General features: G+C 43.5%; 2 protein-coding genes across 8 annotated transcripts in view; one reads left to right on the top strand and one right to left on the bottom strand.

The window, feature by feature from the left end:
• Myo61F (unconventional myosin 61F) overlaps nucleotides 1-17,900 on the top strand; it is a 164,144-nt gene extending 146,244 nt beyond the window's left edge. For all 7 annotated transcript variants that reach the window (XM_075889047.1, XM_075889048.1, XM_075889046.1 and 4 more), the window contains exons 19-31: nucleotides 264-340; nucleotides 1,346-1,414; nucleotides 1,939-2,023; nucleotides 8,111-8,165; nucleotides 9,229-9,333; nucleotides 10,420-10,503; nucleotides 10,604-10,697; nucleotides 12,020-12,090; nucleotides 12,770-12,911; nucleotides 13,660-13,730; nucleotides 14,888-14,991; nucleotides 15,409-15,508; nucleotides 17,276-17,900. In XM_075889047.1, the coding sequence (XP_075745162.1) occupies nucleotides 264-340; nucleotides 1,346-1,414; nucleotides 1,939-2,023; nucleotides 8,111-8,165; nucleotides 9,229-9,333; nucleotides 10,420-10,503; nucleotides 10,604-10,697; nucleotides 12,020-12,090; nucleotides 12,770-12,911; nucleotides 13,660-13,730; nucleotides 14,888-14,991; nucleotides 15,409-15,508; nucleotides 17,276-17,305 (1,087 nt within the window). In that variant the 3' untranslated portion in view covers nucleotides 17,306-17,900. The remainder of the gene's footprint in view (nucleotides 1-263; nucleotides 341-1,345; nucleotides 1,415-1,938; nucleotides 2,024-8,110; nucleotides 8,166-9,228; nucleotides 9,334-10,419; nucleotides 10,504-10,603; nucleotides 10,698-12,019; nucleotides 12,091-12,769; nucleotides 12,912-13,659; nucleotides 13,731-14,887; nucleotides 14,992-15,408; nucleotides 15,509-17,275) is intronic.
• A 538-nt stretch (nucleotides 17,901-18,438) lies between these two features.
• On the bottom strand, nucleotides 18,439-23,601 carry LOC119180847 (mitochondrial import inner membrane translocase subunit Tim22). Its single transcript, XM_037431989.2, has 4 exons — nucleotides 23,349-23,601; nucleotides 21,161-21,354; nucleotides 19,815-19,887; nucleotides 18,439-18,655 (listed from the first exon to the last, which is right to left on the bottom strand). Exons 1-4 carry the CDS (start codon nucleotides 23,572-23,574, stop codon nucleotides 18,579-18,581), a joined length of 570 nt encoding a protein of 189 aa, XP_037287886.2. The 5' UTR covers nucleotides 23,575-23,601; the 3' UTR covers nucleotides 18,439-18,578.
• Nucleotides 23,602-23,763: the final 162 nt, after the last annotated feature.

Genomic DNA, 23,763 nt, shown 5'->3' with positions numbered 1-23,763 from the left:
TGCCACTATGATTGTAATGCTAGCGGTGACCTCAAGAAAGAAAAAATAAAAGAATGGCATGCATCACTGCACTTTCGAGAACTTAAAATTTCGGTAGTCGATGGTAACACAGGGGTAGAGTTCATGTATCATAAATCCAAAAGAAATTCGTGTTACATTCAAGTAAATATGACACTAATATTATTCTGTTATACTATTATATTGCTTCTTAATTTTATGGTTAACATCAAGTATCTCTAATTCTTGATAAATTTTTTTTTCAGCACAAAGCTCTTCATCCGGTTTCCAAGAACCTTGTTTGAAACTGAGGATGCGTTTCAGCAAAGGAAGCATTACTTAGGTAAATGCACTGCATGAATTATGTGGGTTTCTGCTTAGCTTGTCTGCCCAAGAAAGTCAATAGTGTTGCTGCAAGCATGGAGCTGCACAATGCATTAGCAGTGATTTGGTAATTAAATATTGCCACCAAGAGAAAGTATACTTATAGGAAAGGCAGAGAAGTTGTATTTGGGTATGCATGCAAGTTTTATGGCTTGAACTTACTGCAATGTTTCATGCATAAGCCTTTTTTTCACTGTATGTTTGATAAAATTTGTCAGCATGAACAAATCGAGCAGTGATTTGTTCTATAATCTGAAAAGTTAATGAGTCAGGAATGGAAACTGCAAAGTGACGAACAGGCTCATAATAGTAATATGGTTTCAATGGCATGTGGCTACTATGTTAACTTGAATTGATGGTGCAAATAGTTAGACAGGGGCAAAGAAGACTCGTAAGACACATCTTTCCTGCCCCTGTTGAAGCGTTCGTGCCATCAATTCAAGTTCTGCTATGCACCAACCAGCGCGACAGCAAACGCTATGATGCCTGCGACCTGTTGTTGTTGGCTGTTGTGAATTTTCTTGCTTTTACGAACCATCCAAGCACACAAGCAAAATTCAGCTCGTGTCTCTGCGAAGTGCAGCTAATGCATACATAATTCAGCACCTTACCTATGGAAAATTTACTTGAAACCTCTACCTCTTTACATAGCATTAACTTGAGTTTCTGCAAGCAAGGAAGTACAGACATGTGCCTGTCATATTGGCTAAGTGACTATATGACGTTTTTTGCTGAACATTGAGGGTATGGCTCTTGCTGAGCACAGCTTACTATTGCAAGGGGTAAAATGTAAAAATACTTTTGTGACTATGTTTTGGTTCATTCGAAAAAAATCCAGGGTGCAGAAATTAAAATGCAGCTTTTTGCTACAGTCCCTTGTATGATCAATCAATTCACTCAATCTTCCAAGCGGGCAGTGTCTCGAGGTTTATGGCGTTTACACTTTTCTCCATTTTTTTCCCAGCATCTGTGATTCAAGCAGAATTTCGATGCTACTCTGCAAGAAAGAAGTACCTGAAGATGCGGAAAGCAGGTGTGCAACTTGTCTGAACAGTACTGCCCAAAGCAGTTCTTCGTTTTCGAGTAGCACGTTTTTACAGCTAGGCACATTCCTTTAATGTATGCACGGAATACAGTAAACCCTCATTATGATGCAGCCAGCGAGACGGCGAAAAAATTCGATGTAAATGGTGATTTGACATACGAATCTGCAACTTGTTACTTCGCTCGCGAAGCAAGCTATTGATATGCTTCGAGTAGTGCGGTCTAAAGTACTTGTATTGGGGTCAGGACTGCGTGACACATAAAAGCGATAATTTGAATAAAGCCACTTTGTTGCAACGAGGGTTGTCTGTATGTGGTTGTACAGCTGAAATGCATGTTAAGCATTTCAGCCATACAACCACAGTTGAGGAAGCTTCTAGGAGGTAAAGCAGAACCACCTAAATTTAAGATGTAATTCAGAAGTACTACGAACTGGCCAGATACAAATGCGTGCATGTTTTGGTGGACCTTTTGTTTCATGTATCGTCAAATGAAACTTTTTGGTTTTTACAGCGATTCTGATCGAGAACTCTTGGCGGAGGTATCAGGCACAGTGCCTGCTGGAGAAAAGGAGGAATGCAGCAACCGTCATCAGAAGGTAGGCTATCGAGCAGATGGCATCAAGAAAAAAGATATTCTGCCATAACAAAAATATATAAATAGTTCTTAAATGTGGCACTTCAATTCGAACGCATGCACAGAGATGCTTTGACTGTTCGTCAGTTACTCGTTGAAAAATATCCAAACGCAGATGGATGATTGAAGAGACCAGTTTTGCAGCTGCTGTTTACGATCAGATTGGTGTCTATCCTGTGCAAAATGTTGAAAGTGAGAACTTATCTTTTTAATTCGGATACTACTTACTTATGCACTTTGCCGTTTTATTGTACGCATCAAGTGAACAGCTGGAATAGCATTTGTGAATATGAGTTACATGATTCTTTTTTTATTGGCGCCAGTATTCCCTATGGCATCAGTTAAATAAAAAAAAAGTTCTGTTTCCTGTATAAAGGCCAGGAGTTGTCGATGCAGTGGACCGTGTGTCCAGCAGGTCAAGTCAGGTGGTCAGCCGGGGTGGTGGTGAAGCCCGCGTAGGTGGCGAGTGCGAGCCTAGTGAAGGCCCGGGCAAGTTCCCAATAGGTGGTCAAGCGTTGCCTCTGTGGCTGGGGCAACGCAGAATGGGCATGTCGTTGGGGAAGGCTGTGCACCGGATGTACATGTAGCCCGGATTGCAGGAGTCAAGGCGGCGCCCACATGAATCCTCCTGTGCGCAACCTCCCTTCGGTGAGTGAAGCTACCGGGAAGGTCTGATCCACGCGGAGGAATAAGTGCACGCCTGGAGCACCGGAGGGTTTCTTTGTGCACGAGCAAGCTGTCCTTCTGAAACAAACGAAATAGAGGCAGCGGGTGTTGAACAGTCACTGGATGGCAAGCGGCATCTGCTTCCGATTCATCCGGTACAGACCGGCGGGTCCACGATACACAAACAGGACATGCACACGAGTGGATCAGTCGGTGTATATTAAAGGCTATATCAAGGGAGCTGGTCATTTTTCGCAGCTCTCGAACTGCCTGCATAGAGTCCATATATACAAGCAAGTTATCGTGTGGCAAAGAATCCATTTTAGATATCATAACTGTCAACCCGTCCCGTATCGCAGTGAGCTCCACTAATACGGAGGGAATGGTGCCTCTGTTATGTAAGAGCAGATATTTTGGATTTCAGGTTCTGCGGGGCAGACGAGACTCGTGTGCAGAACGCAGTCATCAATAGCTGCGTCCACGTATACCGCTAGGGAGTTGTCAGTGGTAGTGACGACGCCCTCCTGCACCACTTGTCGGGTGGATTGTTGTAGGCAGGTTAGTGGTCGGTTATCACTGGCCTGTGCCTTGAGCCATGGTGGAACTTCTGCCAAGGGTGCGTCAGGCTGTGACAGCGTTGAATGGTAGTAGTGAGCTAGAGCTGCCGCCGTAGGAACAGCTTGACTCTTTAGGTAGCGAGTGACTCGACGCTGGTGTGCAATTTTGTCGATGGTGTTCAGCTGCGTTTTCCGCCTGGAGGGTCGCGATAGGCGTTATACGAGGAAGGCATGTAATGGTCCTCATAGAATCTTGGTTGGCGATTTCGAGCAAGTCGCAGTCTTTTAATGTTAGTCATTGAAACTGAGCTTGATAAACGAGCTGAGGTTGTATGATTGATCGCACCAAAATACGGGCCATTCGAAAATAGGCACCTCCGGTCTTTTGAGAGATGCGACGAATGAGATAGAAGGTATTAGCACTCTTCCGACGAGCAGAACGAACCCATGCATTCGCAAAGCGAGATGCGTCCAGTTCGACCCCGAGCACACGTATTGTGGATACAGGGGTGAGGGTGTGGCCATTTAGGCTCAAACAAATCGGCGTGTGCAGGAGGCGATGGCGACCTCGTCTGTTGGTGATAGACATGAATGCAGTCTTCGTGGCAGATAGTGTCAGTCCTATGCGTGCACACCAGTTCGACGCCTTGCCCAGAGCACTCTGGAGTGCCTCCTGGTGGCGCTGCAGGTCTGGATGTAGTGCCCACACATTCAAATCATCTGCATACCGGAGGAAGAAGGCATCTGAAATGCGTGCTAGTTGCCATGCGAGGGGCGACAGGGCAAGATTGAAAAGTATTGCGACCAGCACAGAGCCCTGCGGTACACCCCACTTCATTACAAAGTGTCTGATTCGTTCCTTGCCTACTCGGATTCAGAAGGTGTGGTGTGCCAGAAAAAAACAACACAAAGTTGCAGACGCGAGCCGGAAGTTGAAGCCATTGCATTATGCGAATGACCACAGAGTGGCTCACATTGTCGTAGGCCTTGTGAACGTCCATGGCGAGAATGGTTCAAATGCTGCTTGATCTTCTTCCAACAAGCACCATGGACGTCAAATGATCTACGCCATCTTCTGTGCCCAAATGGGGTCGAAAGCCAATCTGCGCCAGGTGGTACCAGGCGTTCTTTTCCAGCCACCAGGAGATGCGCGACGGCAACATGCGTTCAAGAAGCTTGCACGACGTACACGTCAGAGCAATCGAGTGAAGATTAGAGAGGTTGCTCGGTGCTTTCCCGGCTTTGGTATCGGCACAACTTCGGCATGCTTCCACGATTCAGGCAGCTCTCCGGTTGTCCAGATGACGTTAAGCATGTCCAGCAGCCACTGTAGTGCAGGGTCATCCATGTTTTTGAACACTTCATAGGAGATCCCATCTGGTCCTGGTGCCTTGCGTACTTTTGCCTGGTCAATTGATGCCTGGAGCTCCGCCATCGTGTACGGCGCTTGTTTGCCTTCGATGTCTGACAGACTTGGAGTCGCGCCAACCTTCGGAGGCAGGTTACACGGACAGTCGAATTGTGGTGAGGCCAAGTCGTAAACTGGGATAAAAGCCTTAAGTATTTCTGGAGTGAACTGGCTTGGTGTGCATCCAGATGACAGACACGCACTAGCCGCTGGGTCTGGCATACAAGTGCCTAATTTCATGCTCCGAAACATTCGCCATATTGAGGCAGTTGAAGACGATGGACTGAGTAACGCACACCAGTCCATCCACCGTTCCCGAGCGAGACGCTTCTCGCAGCGATGCGCTGCAGTGGCGAGTCTGTTGAGGTTATCATGAAGCTCAGCGGCTGCGGGATCTTGGTTTAAGGCTAGCTCTGCACGACGGCATGCTGCCCACAGACGCAGAAGATGTAAGTTTAGATGGGGTTTGTTCTCCTCTACCCAGCTTGACTGTGTGGCGGCTTGTACAGCTCTGGTTAACACCGGCAATGGATCAGACGATGTATCAGCAATAGAGGCATTCAGTTCCTTGCAGAATAGGTCCCAGTTGGTTGTGTGGCATTGACGTCGGAGGCGGCGCTGGTTATACGCGGCCAAACCGATCATCAACTGATGATGATCACTCCTCCAGCAGTCAGGTTCTAGGTCCCACGAAACGTTGCACATGCCCAACCACCACGAGAGATCGGGCGCATAAGGTGGAGCACAGGAATGATCCCACCGACGTGTAGAAGTAGCCGGGGCATTCAGAAGGACAAAGTGCGCGTCTGCAAATGTGTCTAGCACGATGTTGTCTCTAGCACAGGAAGAAAGGTAGCCCCACGACTGATGAGGTGCATTGAAGTCTCTCCCAACTAACACTGGGCATGTAGGGTAGGTTTGACGCAGGTGAGCAAGCCACCCCAAACGCAATCGAGGAGCGCTGCCACTATATTGACGCACGTAAACTGAAACCACAATCACGTCAGTGCGCGAAAGTCTAACGAGCACTGCCACCACTTCTTGCCACTGGTTACACCACGGCAGCAGGGGAACTTGAGTTTGAGGATATGTAGTCACAACATGCACTGCAGCCTTGCCTGGATGTCCCAATGCATTGGTGCAGCGTCGATCAGGGATGTTTGGGGAAGCATACGCAGTGAATCCAGGGATGCGTGGGAGCGTATTCTTTTCCTGTAGAAGCAGGCACCAAGCGAGGAGCTTCCCCAGCGCGAGGGGACAGCGAAGCTCACCAACTTTGTTTGCAAGTCCCCGGCAGTTCCACTGCAGGACACAGTGGTGGCGCGTTGCTTGTGAAGGAGCAGTCATTTTGGTGGGAGGTTCGCGAGCAACCCCTTTGAAAGCTCTTGGAGTTGCCGGGCAACAAAGTGGAGGAGCTCTGCCGGAGACATCTTGACTGGTGCTGACGCGCTTGCGGAGGATGATACAGGCACAGAAGCAGCGTACGGCACGTCTGTACCGTCCATCGCAGTTGGTTCAGTGGGTCGAGCGAGATGGGTTCTGCATTGAGCGAGGTGCTTGACTTCCATTTGGAGCTGCGCTAATTGTTGATAAAGCTTCGCCAGGTCGTCTGTCGTTGTAACACTCAATTTAGGCATGTTCACAGCCTGCTGAACGTGTTTTTTGCCCCGCTTGATGGCGTCGCTGTACGTGGGGGCTTTATAGCAAGCGTTGTCAGGTTCAGCCAATGCTGGTGTGTCCTCTTCGGAGGGGGACAATAGTTCAAACCAATTACTAATCAGAATGGCGGCATCCCTTTCTTCTTGTGTCATTGAACGCTGGCGGTGCTTGCATTGCCAACGGGCTTTGAGAGCCTTCTGTTTAACTGGACAATCTTTGGACATTATATCACGATCGTCCGTTTGGCAGAGCCCGCATTTGTACGTGCGCGTCTCGGCAGACTCCATGGAAGTGTCTGCGGGTAGGGGACAAGAATATCGCATGTGACCAGTATGAAAACACCTATAGCAATGTACCACACCGGGCTTGTACAGATGAATTTGCAGGATGCATCCATAGCACGTAATGTGGCTTGGTGGCGTTCGAGGGCCTTGGAGAGTGATCAGGCTCGTGCGTCCATAGACCACATACCGACGCAGGTCCGAGCTGGAACTCAACTACGCTTGCACTTGCACGGTACAATCAGCTGTGACTGGCAGAGTTTGCAGTTTGGTGAGGCGGTCAACATCCACTAGCGAATGCACCCATACGGATACGCTGTTGGTGGGATGGTGAATGGAGAAACCTTAGAACGCAGTGGTTTTGAGGCAGGCATCGAAGGCTGACTGAAGGAGGCGATTTGACAATTTTGATACATAAAAGCACTCACGTGGTTTTGCGACGACCTTGTACTTAAACTCAGTGCCAGGCAAGGCAACAGCTGCCGGAGTGGGCATTCCTGCTTGCTTGCTGGTGAGGCTGAAGCAGACAAATCATCTGTTTCCATTTGTGAGTCAGCCACACGTTTCGCACTGCGTTTCGAAGCGAAGGCTGGTTGTGATGGCTGCATCATAAGCTCCGCTGCAGCCGTCGATGCTGGTTCACATGAAGAATGCGGTAGCCTTGCCACCACCAGATGCAACCGGCGAGACGCGGGAACTGTCCTGGTGGGTGTCCCACGCACAACGTTGAAGCAAATGGCGCCAAGGGTAGTTAGTCCTGGTCGTCCATGGTGTCCGGAAGAAGAGAGCCTGGGGGAGACCCCATGGCCTTGTCCAGGGCGTTCGGCAGGTCTGTTCTTAGCCGGTGGGGCCAGACAGCTAGGCATTGTTGCGTTAAGCCAGGGTGCAGACAGTGCGGGAACGCCGGTGGGGCGATGGTCGCGCGAGCCGATGCTATCAGCCGATATTCACGGAGCTGTCGAAACTCGTCCATTTTCGTCAGCAGCTCAGCTGCGTCTTGAGTTACATAATTGGATAATCTATTTCAATGCCTTGTTGTAAGCTTTAGGTTTAGTTGGCCCTTAGACATTCCGTTATTAAATACAATACAGTACTGTGTTTAATCAACTAAAGCGACTGGGATTGTCGAGCAAAGGTCAACTTTCGGTGAGGAATATAATAAAAATGAAAGGATTCTGTGGACTGCAGTACTTAGTAGACAACTTAAATTTTCGTAATTGATTGTAATGCAAGGGTTCACTTCGGGTAGCAAACATCTAGAAAAAGATTGTGTTACATTCGAGCAAATACGATACATTTGTAATGTTGCTTACCTGTATCCTCTTTTTGATGTGTATATTTTGTTTAAACTAAACTTCTGCTATCCTTACACATGCACAAAACAACTATATACAATGTTTATTATCGCACTTTTCTATGAATTCCAATGCATTCCCATATCTGATTGCCTTTTGCTTGATGTTACAATTGCCTTCCAGATTCATTAAGGGCTTCATCACAAGGAATGAGCCAGAGAATGATGTGAATGCGAGGGTAAGCAAAATTACTGGTATAAAGAGCCATACATTTTATTTCATTGAGATACACTTATCTTTTACAAATTCCAAAGCTGCCAACAGGAATGGATAAACATGTTTGTGCCGACATATCCGCCCCCTAGTATATATTTTCTTTAATTGTACTGCCAGCATCGGCAGACATTGCCTTTGTGAGCTTTACCCAAGGGCACTGATTTGAAATCAGTGTACAGCATTCAAAAGTACTTGCTATGCCCAAGAATGTTCTGAAACGTGCGCACAAAAGCTTGACGTCCATACATCAAGTCCTGCATTATTCACCATATCATATGAAGGAATGCCAGATTGGTTGCTCTGTATGCCATAAATTTTCTGAAACTCTAAATGTTGCCAAACTTTGACAGTCACTGCTACACAGCTCAATCCTGTGGAGACAGTTGATGAACGATAACAGTATAAGTAGATTACAACTGCAGCTGGATGTGTTACGGAATAGAAAATATCATCTGTTTTTTGCAAACTGTAAGTCTGCGCTCATTTGTCTCCTTTGTTTACTTATGTCCTGTCTCGCTGCACTGTTTGTAAAGAAGAATAGTCTCACCTGGCTATCAAAACAACCTCTTATCACCTTGACAGTGTGGACAGCAAGTTCAAATTAGGGTCCCTCTAGCATGTAGGTGCAAATTTACCCAGTCTCTATAGCTCTACACGTCAGCTACTTGTGAAGGCACATAGCAAAAGCCATGTATTCCCACATACAGTGCTCAGCTACAGTGGGACTGTGCAGTAATCCACCATTTGAGAGCATTTTGAACTTACAAAATTACAGAGTCGAGCTAACTGGTAAACATTCATGTTAAAAAACTGTGCTTACAAACATGGATACAAAAGATGTCAAGACAATTTTTATTTCCTTTACTTTCCTTGTGTCTCTGTTTTCATTGTGGTACAAAAAGCAGGTTCTCACTTTATAATGCATGTGCAAAGTGTCTATTAGCTTATGTTTATGAGTTTTTTGTCGTTTTTGCTGTACTGCTGGCAAAATTAATGCTGCTCTCACGTTCCCATCTTCGCTACAGTTCGTGCGGCAAGTGCGAGTGGAGTTTCTCAAGAGGCTGGCGGCAAACCTTCCCACGAGCGTCCTTGACAAGTCCTGGCCCAATGCACCACTTGTGTGCAAAGAGGTTGGTGCGTGAATGTGAAGCAGGCATCGCTAAGCTCATTGAAATGGCTCATGACATGATAGTTTGAATCGGTACCACTATGCTTTAAAATGATGTCTGGGTATTCTGCAGCGAGAATAGACACACATGAAAACAGGACAGGTTCTGATTTTTAACCAGAGTCTTATGTCTGCGCTTGTGTTCTTTTCATGTGCCGATTCCCGATTTTAAGATTCCAAGATTCGTATGTCCAGATGTTCAATGTCTTCTGGAAGTACTAAAAGCTGACTGCATGAAAAAAAAATATGTATATCACGGGGTTTTTATTTTAGTACAAATTGTGATGACCTCCTGAATGGATAATAAAGTAGATAGATTTTCCAAGAAAGGAGAGATAAATAGCATAGCTTGCCTAAAAACAGCCCTAAAGATTGTTTCGTTTAAATAGTCTGAACGATAATCCTAGATTGCACTTCATCTATATTTTCGTAATTGTTTCAAGAGATGATAGTGTATGTTACAGCTAGGAAAAGCTGTTAAAAAAGTTGTTAAACTGTCATTCCTAATTCACATTACATTCAGTGGTGACAAATGGTATTTGAGCTATTCTTAATTTTAATGAGCTAACATGATTGATTGCATTAATCAATATCATCTGGTAAATAAATCAAAGGGAAGGGCTCACGAGTGCAATAATTCGTGTGAATTTGTAATTTTATGTGTTGCAACCACGCTAACAACAAGCCTGAAGGTCTGTAGCAAGGAAATGTAAAGTCTTGTAAGTAACATAGAGAATCCAACAATCCAAAACAAGCTTACAGTCTGCAGCAAAGGTGTAGCAGTTACGTAGCTCGGCTTCTGACACAAAAGTCATGAGTTCTAGCCCGGTCGTTGCGGTTGCATTTTGATGGAGGTGAAATGCCAGAGGCCATTCTGCAGTGCAATACTGGTGCACATTCGAACATTATAATCAAACAAAATTCGAACATTATAAGCAGAACTACAGTTATTTTTACATGTGAATGTTACTACACTTCTAGAACTGTTCATAGAAATGTTTCAACGGTTTTACTTACTGGGCTCAGTGTGTATGCTTTCAATTGGCAGGCCTCCGAGCTTCTGCATGGCCTTCACCGCAAGTGGCTGGTGCGGAAGTACTGCAAGTCCGTCACTCCGAAGAGGAAAGCACTGGTGAGTTTACTGTCTAGCATCCTTTGCGGGCTCGTCAGTGCGAGCCAACCACGTGCGATTTTATTGACAATTCTTTCCTTGCGGATGCGAATCAACCCAGATGGAGTGGAAGGTTGAAGCCGAGGCTCTGTTCGATGGCAAGAAGCAGAGCTACAAGAAGTCGGTGCCACAGGAGTTCCAGGAGAACAGACTGCGTAAGTCGCCTAGCGATAATGGACTGTCTCATGCAAAGCATCTTTCATGGTTCAACTGTGCTGAACTGACTAAAATGAAGGCTATTGAAAGGCGCAAAAGAGAAAAATGATTGTTCAGGTATCACTGAATTACTATTTCACATAACAAAAACACCATTCTTATTGTGAGAAAACATTTAATGAGTGAGAAAACATGCAAAAAGAAAGTGCGAGTAGCAACGCTACCTTCGAATTTCTGCCCCAAATGCAGTGTCATCATAGATTTTCATGGTGTCTACGAGGCTATACATATTTGCTAGCCTGTAAAAATGAAGTATGTTTTCCTTTTAGGGGACCTAATGTATCAAGTTTAGGAAAATTTTGATGAGCCAATGTTGCCAAAGAATGGAAAATATCCTTTGAAATTTACGACACATGCAGTGCATAGTAAAAACGAACATTTGACATTGATTTTCTCCTGTAATAATAAACATATAGTATGATGGTGCACCTAATGAGATTAGAGATATCAGGGTACAATTTATCAATTGATTCATATTGTGTTTAGTGTCTATTTAAACTATTGCTTGTCTGCTGTTCACACACACTCACTGACTCTAATTGAAAATAACCCCCTTCACCCGTGTCACGGATTAAGATCAGTGTCACCAGAAAATCTATAAAGTTCTTTGGCAATCACGCAAGGTTACCTACCCCAACAGTCAGCTGAATCTCCAGAATGACATCTGCAGTTGAGTAAATGTTATATGACACTGTCAGTATTATTAATGATAGCTGGAGAAATTGACATGAATGCATTTTTATTTATAAACTGTGGTATTTTACAAACTGAATGAGCACCGTTTGTGTAAGTGCTTGTGTGTTTTCAATAGACTCTTAACTTGATCTGCATTTGTCTGTCCCCCTTCTTTCTTCACATACTGTACTTTCATGTTGTTTCAAAAAAAAAAAAAGAAAAGAAAAATGAATCTGCTATGTTTGCAAAAAATTTGCTCGCAGCAAAAGCTTTGCGTTCAAACGTTCACCCCTGGTGCAATAATATCATGGTAGAATTTCTTATCTTCAATGGAAGCGAGATATCGGCACAGGGTTCTCTTTTAGGGGAGGGGGACAAAGGTTCATTGCAGCCCCCCTCCCTATAATGTCAATGTATGGGGCTGGATTTGCAGCCCCCTTTTCGCCCCTCTTGCCCCCCCCCCTTCTCGGTGCGCATGCCTATGGCCGGGCACATGAAGTACACAACTAGACACTGCTGAAAAGGCAGGCTGAGCTTTCAAAAATTGTGACTCGGCATGTTTTTTTTTTCTTCCCATGTGTTTCAGCCCAGGAGCTGGAACTGAGGAGAGAGAACATGTTCGAGAAGTCTGTGAAGCACCAGGGCGAGGTGACCATGGTAAGCAGTGCCAACGCATCGCAAACGTGTATCAATAGCGTGTATGTGTAATCTGTGCACTATTTGACACGGCAGTGGCATCACAAACAGTGTATCGTTGGTAGCACACATTACAATTACTAAGCTAAGTGTTGCCTGTGCATATGCAAAGGGGACTATGTGTGATGAGTACAATGCAAAGCACTCAGCTGCGTTAATGTGGGAGTGCTTTGTGCAATGTCATTTAAATCGCGGGTACCGAGCTAGGATGATTTTTACTGTATTACTTCTTTGAGTGGGCAATGTCGCTACTTCCCAGACTTGCTCAAATATTCTAGAATTTAATTGCACTGTTAGCTGTAAAAGCACACAAAGATGTAGAGCACCGTTAACTATGCTACTAACTTGGGACGTTCTTGGCTGGAAGTAAGCATTGATTATAGCTCAAAGGAACTACTTTTGAAGCAGCCAGGATGTCCAATTCAGCAAGTGGTTTCCGGCTGCATGTATGCTGTGTGCAACTCTGGTTTAGGGTATATATGGCTGAGCAGTAGAGCACATGATTCCTGAATTCTTGTACAGCTGCAGAACACTGCTTTTTATGTTATGAATTTTGTTCATGTGCCCTGCAGTAGCATCATATGGATAAGTATTAAACACAGTGTGATCTGAGATTGCTTGTTTCTTCGTGCATTTGCAGTACTGCCTGGAGGTGACCAAGTACGACCGACACGGCTACAAGCCACGCGACCGAGTGCTCGTCCTGACTGACGCTGCCCTCTACTTGCTAGACCGAAAGGACTTCCGCTCCAAGCACCGCATTCCCCTCAAGTCACTCGAGGGTAGGTACCATTAAAACTTGCACAGCGTTCAGAAATGCTCGTATGTGTGTTCTGTTTATGCAAAGATTGCCATGAATTATGCATAGATGAGGTGCGCTGCTCTGTGTGCTGTCTCTAGACAAATTGTGAACTGAACTAGTTTTACAGCTTATTAAAAAAATGTGATACAAATATTGAGATCATAGCTTATTTGCTTTGATATTGGACTACTTGCATTTGTATTCATTCTGCGCTACATAAACATAAGGCACTTGGAGCATTACTTGTAAGCCTTTCTAACTAAATGAAATAACCTCAATTTCTTTGCAAGTGTGCAATCTAACCAGTTTAAATTTGTTTCAAAAACAAAGCTGGTGCCTTTAATTAGTGCTGCATGGCCAGAACTGTTTACATATAAGCTGTCACTTTCTTCAGGTGCAGTGCTGATGGTTTAGGTCTGTATGGGAACATAATGTTCAAGCAACATAGAGGTGGGGAACATGCCTCAACATTACTCTCCATTGGCCGAGTGCGTGTTTGCTAATGACGTGCTGTTGCCAATTTAGATAAACAGGAAAGGGAGACGCACAGATGACAGCATCTATGGCATCTATGCTTCTTCTCTTAGTGTGCATGCCTTAATCCATGGAAACATATGTCCTTCAGCAAAATGATTGAGCTTGGTGCCAGATAGCTTGAACTATTTTGGACAAAGCATTGTTAAAGTGTAGTTTAATAAGTATTGTGTACACGTTTTGCCTCCCTGAAGGAATCACAGTGAGCAGTTTGACGGACGGCCTGGCGTTGTTCAGGATACCACAAGAAATGAAGCAGGACAAGGTGACATTTATTTTTAGTACCATTTATGATAAGCAGTAGCTCTTGTAACGTGGTTATGAAGACACAAAAAATTTCTTGTGAAGCGTGACAGGTGTAGTTTACAACAGTTTTACAAGTGGAAGAATGCTGGCTGGTGCTTCCAAAATAATAGTTTATTTAAATTGGCAAAAACACTTAGCCAGACAATATTTATCTGCATTAATTAAAAAAATAGCAACTACTTTTGAAACATTACTGCACAGATATATACTTATACCTAACACTGACGCATCCTGTGCATGGTGTACGTGATGTTGTAGAATTGCAGCTAGCAATCCAAGCCAAATTCTATACCCTGCGTTCTAGATATTTGTGGAATGACATGCAGTGAACTAGAAATGAGAAAGATAAGAAAAATATGCTACATTGCTGCACTTTTTGCATGACTTCATGTACCTCGATCTACCATATTTCACAACCCTTGCCCGCCCCGCCACGGTGGTCTAGTGGCTAAGGAAGTCGACTGCTGACCCGCAGGTCGCGGGATCGAATCACGGCTGCAACGGCTGCATTTTCGATGGAGGCAAAAATTATTTAGGCCCGTGCGCTCAGATTTGGGTGCACGTTGAAGAACCCCAGGTGCTCAAAATCCAAATTTCCGGAGCCCTCCCCTACGCCGTCTCTCATAATCAGATGGCGGTTTTGGGACGTCAAACCCCACATATCAATTAATCACCACAACGCTTGTCCATATATGTAAGTCTGGCTCTGTTCATGTGTTCACACATTGACATGGAATATTTTGTATGCCCAATAAGGAATTACTGCTTCTGTATTCCTACAAAATATGCTTTATGTAAGCAATGATCAGGTTAGTTGAGGTTTGAAAGAATGGAGTAGTGGCATAGTATAAAAGTATGAAGTGATATATTTGTTATTGTTAGATACTGTGACATGCTGACTTTTGTAAAATGTTGCCAAACAACATTAGGTGATGACTGGTATATTAAACTCGCTGAAAATATGGGTAAGCCATTCAGGAGAATGCATCAAAGTCTGCTGCATAGTTGACAGAATGCCTCAACTGCTGCATAGTTGACATTTTGCACATTATGTACTTGATTTAGGAGTTCGACGTCAATGTTGAACCTGTCTTGCAAACAATCTTTCATTTGCAGGGAGATCTCATACTTGACATGGGTTCCCACTTGGTAGAAGCGGTGTCCAAGATTGCCATGGCCTATGGCCACAGAAACATTGTCTCTGTCGACAAGAACAACTGGTGAGTTGCTTGGTTTTGTTCATGCAGGTATTTATTAAAGAACAAAAGCTTAGCTTACCAAAGAAAGACAACCATATAAAAGCAGTGCAATGTATTTATAATTAACCATCATGCAAAAAATGTAATGGATTTACAGAAATTAGCAGAGCCCTCCACTACGGCATCTCTTATAACCATATGGTGGTTTTTTGGACATTAAACCCCACATATCGAACGATCAATTTACGTCAATTAGCCTTGAATTAACCTACAGTAGTACTATAGTGAAGAGATGCATAATCTTGGCAACCTATGATTTTTTAATCTGTAACAAAATCTCACGACATGATTGTCTTTTCATTCAGCTCTGAATATGCCTAAATAGAGATGATAAAGACGTTCCTGGCACATTTTGATTGTGATTTTTGGGCCTTTCAGTGTGGACCACAGGCTCTGTGGCGGCAAGCAGGGAACGATAGACTTCAACATGGGAGTCAACCCAGAGATCATCAAGGGAAAGAACGGGCATCTTATAGTGGTAAGATTCTGGTTATTAACATCTTATCTCATGAACTCGTGCCAGAACAGAAATATGCCATGGGAAAAAGTGTTGCACAGAAAGCTAATGAAGAGAATCGACAATCTGAACACACACACTAAATCGCAGACTAGGCAGCAGCCTAATCTGCGATTTGGGTGTAGTATGAAACCGCCATTCATTGACCCCTCGCAAGTCATTATCGAAGTGTCTTCTACCCACATCTATTGTTGTACCAGCTACCCTGCTTTCGTTTAATCTCAATCCAATGATTGAATCGTCTACTGATTTTAACAGCACATTTTATAGAAATGTAGGGGATGCTAATCATGTGTACCTGGAAATGGCTGACAGTGGATAGAGAAATGCTACCAGCTGTTTTTTAAATATAGTAGTCTACCCAAAGCACTAGATAGCTACAACCGAAATTCTTGATAAGAAAATGTCACAGTTCCGATAAGTGAAAGTTAGATGGAATGAAGAGAAAAATAGCGCTGTACATAGGAAGTGCCGGTATGTGCCGACAGTGGCCAGATTTGCACCATGAGCTTTTACAGAAAGGCGTAGTGTCATATTTAAAGGAGCCCTGCTGCACTATTTGAGCACAGTTAGAAAATGCCGCCTATCGGTAGTCGAGGCTCCTAAAAACATGCGAGCCATACATTATAACAAAGCACGTGGCCTTGAATTTACGATTAATCTTCTAGGTCTGCTAGAGATCGCTCCCTTTTCTCTTGTCAAATGATGCTCTAATCCAATATGACTGCACAAAGCACAAGCACTAAGACAACATAAACAGGAAGTACACGGCCAATGGCTGATTTGAGCTTCAAGAGCTGCATAGTTACGACAGCAGGGTGCACATGATCACCATGAAAGTAAGTCATGTGCTTATCAAAGAAGAAAGAAAAGGATGTGCTCAAGGTGACGACGTGCACTGCTGAATAGGCATAGCTTTGTCTCACCCCTTGTCACCCCCCTCCCCTAAAGGAGAGAAAAACCACTTGAAACATGCAACATATCCCCATAACTCTACTTGCACTTGACGAATTGTGAAGATTTTTGCAGCAGTCTATTTACAAAGCAGCAAACTTATGGAAGGAATTCATTGATTACTTAAAAAAATGTTGCAGGGCCCCTCCAAAAAATGTACATGCAAATATTAAAACACTGGTGTGACATTCAGTGATCATATGAACTCGAGTGTTCAAGCATAGCACGATCTGCCTCATGTTAACGTCATGTCAGACTCCTACGCACGAATGTGAGGTTTAATTCAAAGGCTGGTTGAGTAGCACAACTAAATCTGCTGCAAAGAGAAGTTTCTGTTAAGCTTTTGATGTGCTGCTGTTATACTCTGGACCGTTATTAACATGAGCACTTGCCCAAAAGTGGCCGCACGTGCATTTCATGCCTTCGCACAACAGTTCAGAAAAAATGATGGAAAACAATTAAACAGGGATTGTTGCTAGGGCCAAAATTTTATTAAGTGGGCTTTTGTTTTTCACTGCAGCGGTTGCTTTGACAAGCACATGTTAAAACACTGGCAACCTGTAACATTCCTCATTCAATCCTGCTCTGAACTTTCTGCCTAGTTTAGAGTTCAAATGAAATGAGCTTTCTGTACTAATCTAAATGTAAAATCAAAGAAATAATTAAAATTTATTCTCAAAGTGCTATTAATGGCATCATAGGAAACTCATCGTTACACACGCACAAGTTCAGTTTTTGCCAAATTTTCTGACGACCATGCCAAACTTCTTGCAGGTTGCCATAGCTGCGCCTGAGCAATGCTGACCAACTGAGTGCAGGCGGAATCGCAGAGTCATGGAGGAGCACCCACGCCTTCTGCACGAGGAGAGAGCCGTAGTGTCGGCATCTTCTTTTTGCAGCACAGTGTTGACTTTAGTGACGCACAACAGCAGTGCACTGCCTTTCTGCTGAGGAACGCAAGTCATGTCATCACCGCGTGCCTTGTTTTGTTAGAGTTGAGCACTTATTTTCGTTAGCATATAAAGTGTACAAAAGACATGCATATACACATCCCTACCGCTCGTAACACACTTATACTTGTTTGTCAAGTGCCATGACTTTATTTTGCAATGCTGTTATGTATTAAACAATAAGAAAGAAATGAGAAAAACCAAATGCATACTTAAGCAAAACGATTTGTCACATTTGTGAAGCCAACTAATCTTTCTTCTTCGGTGCTATCCCGTGTTGACAATCACTTTGTATACGTGCATTTGCGACAAGCCTTAATTGTTGATAAAGACGATGATGCTGTAGTAATATTTATGATGAATATTGGGGAAGATACTGTGATATAATCATGACATCGATTGTCAGCTGTTTCTTTTTTTTTACAATAAAAAACTTATCATGCACCATATCACAAGTGGAAGTCTCTGTTATAGGGATAAGTGTGCCTGTTGTGAGTTTTGAACTGTGTTGAGTTTTGAAAGAATGACGTTTGTGGCTTCCAGTAGGTAGTTTGAGCATGCACCAAACTAGTGGATTTATTAGATTTGATATATAAATGGCCTGGCTTTCTTTTTAGTCATGGTCCAGCACATAACACCTTTACGCTGGCACAGGGAACCAAATTCAGGCAAGGCATTGTATTTTTGACACAGTGAGGACCACATATGAAGCCATAATTCAGTAAGCAATTACATTTCGTTCTACCTGCCCTAGTGTTTCAACAAATTGTGTTAATCAAACATGAACAGAAAGGCTTTTCAGCTTGCATGTTTAGACAGCAATTAATTTTTTTTCTTGGCATCTGCAGTCCTCACAATTTTGCTAGTGACTAACATATACATAACAAGTCTCCATCCTGCACTAAGCAAGACCTCCCGTCTATTCACACTTATCACATGGGTTTTATTCTAATGTACAAAAGCTCTTCAAGAGTAAAGGCTCAGACGTACAACGACACAGAACTTTATTGAAAGCACAGTTAGTAGTAATATCTTGGCTACCAAAAATAAATGCGAGCCAGACTGTGAATTGTGTGTTTAATCACAATATTTTTACTACAGTATGTACACATTAGCTTGACTAGGTGTCATCGGAGGTAGTAGTCAATAATTGTTGAAAACGCTGCAAATCCTGCGGCACCCAGGAGGCCCGGCTTTAGACCAGCTGGAAAGACAAGACAAGGTAAATCATCACAATCCAATTTTCCCTCCAGTGAGAATGTCTCAGGGTGATGCCTTTGATGTCAACACTCCTCACCGGGAAGATCAAAAGATGTGTACAAATGGTCTAGGACTGCAATGAATTGTGCCTGTCGTTGGTGGGGAGCATATTCTACATTGACGTCTTAACTATCCTACAGGAGGCCGAGAACATTAGCAAGAAAGAGAAGGCATTGTCAGAAGTTCTACCTCGGCAGGACTGTTGGGATCCTGATGTCACTTCGCTCTCGCAATCAGATGTGTGCTGGCACATCAGACTGGCGTCGAGTCATTGCAGCAGAACCAATTGGTACTCTGTCAGCTAATACTGCTCGCTTTGTGGCTTCAGTTAGTGAATCGTTAAAAGTCTATACTAATCTCTTTCACACATAGTATAAAACATTACAAAGACTATAAAGAATTCTTGATCAACATCTCTGGTGACATAATAGCAGGGCAAGTTGGTGCAACATACAATTTTTTTTTTTACCTTCATGTCACATTTATTCCCATTACACAGATGGCATAGCATATAATGTCTGCAATGCTACACCTGTGCTCATGACTAAATGTAATTGTTTCAAAAAGAAATGACAAAGGTGCGACTTAGGTTTAGGTTCACAAGTTGTAATATTTAAACTAGTTATATTGTAGACGGTATCGCAGATGAAGCAGATTTGCCGAGTGTGAGACTCATGACCACAGTGTTTGCGAAACTTCTCCTGGTTTCCCTGCTAGATGTCGACTTAAAATGAAGTGCTACCAGTAGAAATGCTATGGCATGAAAACATGGCTGACGTGAAATACGCAACAGTCCTCAAGCATTGGAATGCTCTAGGCTAATTGGGATTATACTCCAACGTGCATCGTACAAAACATTGCAACAGCTTAGTGTAGTCCGGAAAAAGACGGGTATTTATTGCATCCTTCTCCTACTAAAATTCGAGCATTGCGAACAGGAACTGAACTTCCAACCTCATTTTTTGTGGCTTTGCATCCGAGCCACAGCAGTAGGCAACTTGGATCTTTCCCGTTTCAATAAGTGGCCAGCGGTACAATACCTCATAACATGGGATACACCTAGCTGCTTTCTCTCGGAATCTGCACAACAATGCCACACATACCTCGAAATCCTATTAGTCCTCCAGTTAGTGCCCCAGCCATGGTGCCGTTTTTCCAGTCTGTCTTGGCACGATGCTGGAGAAGAACATAAGGAGAAGAGATGCATATCTTTTAGACATGTACGCAGTGAACAGCTTTCCGAAAAAATATTGAAGTTTGGAGAATAGCACGAACCTCTCAATGTCTGCATTCTTTTGGTGACATACAGTCAAGCCATCGGGGCTAAATTGATCTTTCACTGTGGCGGCTGCCTACTAGCCATCAATGAACAAGGAAAGAAAATACATTTGCTTTCGGTGTAGTCTATTGGCAAACAAAATAACCAGTCATGGCTGGTAGACAGGCGCTGCTGGATTGTGCTCTCACTACGATAGCGCAACCGGCGATGCCTGCAGCGCGTAGCCTGCTGCGAACAAATCGACCCTGTTGCGCGGAAGACACCGGGCACAAATAACCAACCACAGCCGGTCATGCCCAGTCTGGTGGCGCACGCCTCGAGTTCGGCCGCGACGGGTCATTTTGTTCGCCGATAGGTTACGCCGAAAGCGAACGTCTTTTCTATCGCTGTTGGTTGATGGCGCTGAAGGCGGCCGCCACTGGGCGCTGGCCACGCGCTCCCGCGTTCCCTTCCATAAAGGACGACAGAGTGCATGATAACAAGAAGATAGATCGAGTTGGCATCAAAGGCATGCAGTATGTTTTCATTGTGGCAGTTGACAACTCGAACTCGGTTTCAAAATCATTCTAAACGACTACAAAATATAGGTGGAAACTGAGCAGCTGCAATTAGAGTACCAATGCAAAGGAGAGAAAATTTGAAACATCTTTGTCACGAAGATGATAGACTGACAAAGTAGCTTTTCTTACCTGCCAACATATCTAAGACTTTTCACACTACCGTGTAGTTTGTGTAATACTAAGAAGCAGATTGGTCTGTTCATTTGAATTTGATATCTAGGCAGCATCTTGCAAAGTGAAGATGATATATAGGAGGTTCTCTAATGAAAATGTCAATGATGAAGATTCATGTGACGAACAGCTTGTTACCCCGAATGCAATCAAACATAGCATGAATCCTTCTAGAAAGCTTGGTTGAAAAACGGCTGTGTGCCAGAGTCTCTGGCAATATCCATAGTTTATGTCACTTTTGAACTAATTTAGTACATGGTTCATTATCGTTACTCATAGACTGCACAAAGGTTGTTTCTTTTGTGGAAAAAAATTGGGATGTAAGAACAGTAAAGTGTGTTCATCGGCGAACTCCCCAAAGAAATCACAACAAAGAAATTTATGGAAGACGCCGCACTATCTCACGCTTGTCTATGCTGGCCAAGACGAACACACTTACCGACTCAATGGTGCATTCGATGGCAGCAAACATGGCACCGACAATGGCAAAGTTCTTGGCGTAAGACACAGATTTCGCCTTCATATCGGAAAACACCTGCCGCACTGTCATCTTCGCAGGGTCCACAGCACCGCCGGTGACATTTGGGTCCACGCTTGCGGAGAAAAGTCCAAGCGCCGCTCCAAACGCGCCACCTGAACACAACAAGTGACAGAATGTGCTTATTACAGAGATATTAATGTCTATTTATTATTTATTTATTAGAATACCCTCAGGGCCCGTAGGGCATTACAGTGGGGGTGGGTACAACATATATAACACACAAGAAAAAAAAACAAAATAAAGAAACAAGTATCAGATGCGCAAATCAGGAAGGCAACATAAGTCAACTAAAAATGTATAAGAATTCAAGCACATACAAGACAAAGATAGATAATGAAAACTGCGTATAGTTACAAGCATTGCTGAGAAATTGCAGTCTTGAATAACAAAGGGTCTGTTATTGATACAACGGAAGAGGGAAGGTGGTTCCAATCGGCGGCTGTTTTCGGTAAGAAGGCTGCTGAAAATAATTTGGTGCGGCAAAACGGAATGGCAACCTTATGCTGATGATCAATGCGCGATGAGTGGTATGACGGTTGTGAAATGAGGTCTCGCTTAATTGATGGATTGTGAAAAAATATCTTATGAAAAAAATGCAGTCGCGCCAGTTTCCTCCGGACAGTTAAATTGGGTAGGTCAAGGTTAGATTTCATTTCTGATATGCTAGCAGTACGGGAATAATTAGAACAAATGAACCGAACTGAGCGGTTCTGAACAGATTCTAACGCGTTAATTAAATTTTGCTGCACGGGATCCCATATAGCGGACGCGTACTCAAGCTTTGGGCGAATTAGTGATCGGTATAATAGAATTCAACTATCAATCAACTCAACTATTTCGATTGCAATCAAGCCTGAATCGGACCGGAATGCTAGAGACAGCTAGTGCTAATACAGAGATGGGCCTCATCGGAACAGAACGATACACCGTGTGATGACGAGGGAGAAGCCACTTCCATTGTTCTTTGAAACATTTCGGCTTTCTACATGAAATGCCCTCAAGTGAATTGGCAGCAGTGATCATTAAAGATTCACTATCAGTATGTACTGCACTCTCTGTAGATTTGATGAATATGTTTTGTCATTATATACCGAAAAAAATACAAATACTGAATTTGCTGTTGGTACCAGGCCACCATGGATTATATTTGAACAAAATGGCGGACTCTTTAGCGGCAGTATCCTTATATTTTAGAGACTTAGTATCCCTGGGTGGACCAATCGTCCCAGTCTTGCCAGATACGGCCTACGTGACAGCGTTAAGGTTCATAAATGATTGTTTGAAATGCGAAATTGGAAAATTATCATTGAATAAATTTAAAGATTTTGATCATTTAAGGCATTGCTGGAATAAACGTTGGGGTGTATCTCACCAGTTAGAAGTTACTTGTACCAGATTGCTCTGTGCAGTTCCGCAACTAAATTATTACTTGAAGCTGAACTCAAGCTGTCCCCATTGTGCAATTCTTACAAGGAAATTGAAACAATTGAACATTTCCTTTTATTCTGCCGTTGTTATTCTTCTCAGGGAATAAGATTTTTAGAAGCCCCATTGCAGATGTTTGGAATAGTATTAAACGTTAAAGCACTTTTCACTTGGCGGCACTGCATCAGGTTATTGCCATAGTAATGTATGTTCTACTGTGTTTGACGTCATTAAAAGCAACAAATCACTTATTCAGACTCTTATTCAGTAATTCGTAGTTAATTCAATCAGGAAACAAAGATGGTTTGAGCACTTAGTAATCATTTTCACTTAGTCTCAGTTTTATATATTTGTGGGTGAGCGGTCATCATCATCATTTCGGCCTTGGGTATACGTAAGGCGATAATCAGAAGTATGATGTAAGCGTTTTCACGGCGAGTGTCATGCAGTTAAATACAGGCTTTCCACGCCCGAAAATTGAGTGAACCAAGGTCATTACATAACAATGAAGCCTCGCAAGAGAGAACAGGAGATCACATTAGGTTTAATTTAGAGCAGTTGAACTCTCGGAAAATTTACGAAATTGGCGGAACTTTCTCGGGTGTTTATGGGTCCGAAAACGCAGGCCTAAGAGAAAGCAAGCAGCGAGAAACACGCTAACCGAGAACACAGCTGATGCCGGTCTTGAAGGCGCAGCTTTCGAAGACCGCTTCCACCCGCAATTCATCTCTCGTTTTGATCTTGTGGGGAAACAGGCCGGGCGGAAACACGAAGTTCTCTTTGACTCGCTTGTTCGGCCCTATAAGCAAGCCGGTCAACTCTGAGAAATTGATTTCTCGCACATTACTCGTTGTCTCTGTCGTGCTCGAACTGCTGGCAGCGTCCATTTTCAACCGACACACGCGTTGCCAGATTTTGTTTTGAAAGCGTTGCTCTTGACCACTGCTTTAAAGATTCTATTAGAGTTTCTATTACCAATTTATACTGAAAATAACGTAATACATATACTAAATTTTTTTAATACAACGAAAACTTATTAACATAGTTACAGTTTTTTTGACGGTCTTGACATAAAG

Source organism: Rhipicephalus microplus, chromosome 3 (genome assembly GCF_043290135.1).
Source record: "Rhipicephalus microplus isolate Deutch F79 chromosome 3, USDA_Rmic, whole genome shotgun sequence".
NCBI lineage: Eukaryota > Metazoa > Arthropoda > Arachnida > Ixodida > Ixodidae > Rhipicephalus > Rhipicephalus microplus.
Note: the sequence above shows the minus strand (reverse complement) of the source record. Positions and strands in the feature narration are given on the sequence as shown.

Bases quoted from the DNA above. Each gene is read 5' to 3' on its own strand.
- LOC119180847 (XM_037431989.2), bottom strand. From the start codon at position 23,574: ATGGACGCTGCCAGCAGTTCGAGCACGACAGAGACAACGAGTAATGTG. The intron at 21,355-23,348 runs GTTAGCGTGTTT...TGTTGTGTTCAG, and splicing joins CGGCATCAGCTGTGTTCTCG to GTGGCGCGTTTGGAGCGGCG. The intron at 19,888-21,160 runs GTAAGTGTGTTC...GTTCTTCTCCAG, and splicing joins TCGAATGCACCATTGAGTCG to CATCGTGCCAAGACAGACTG.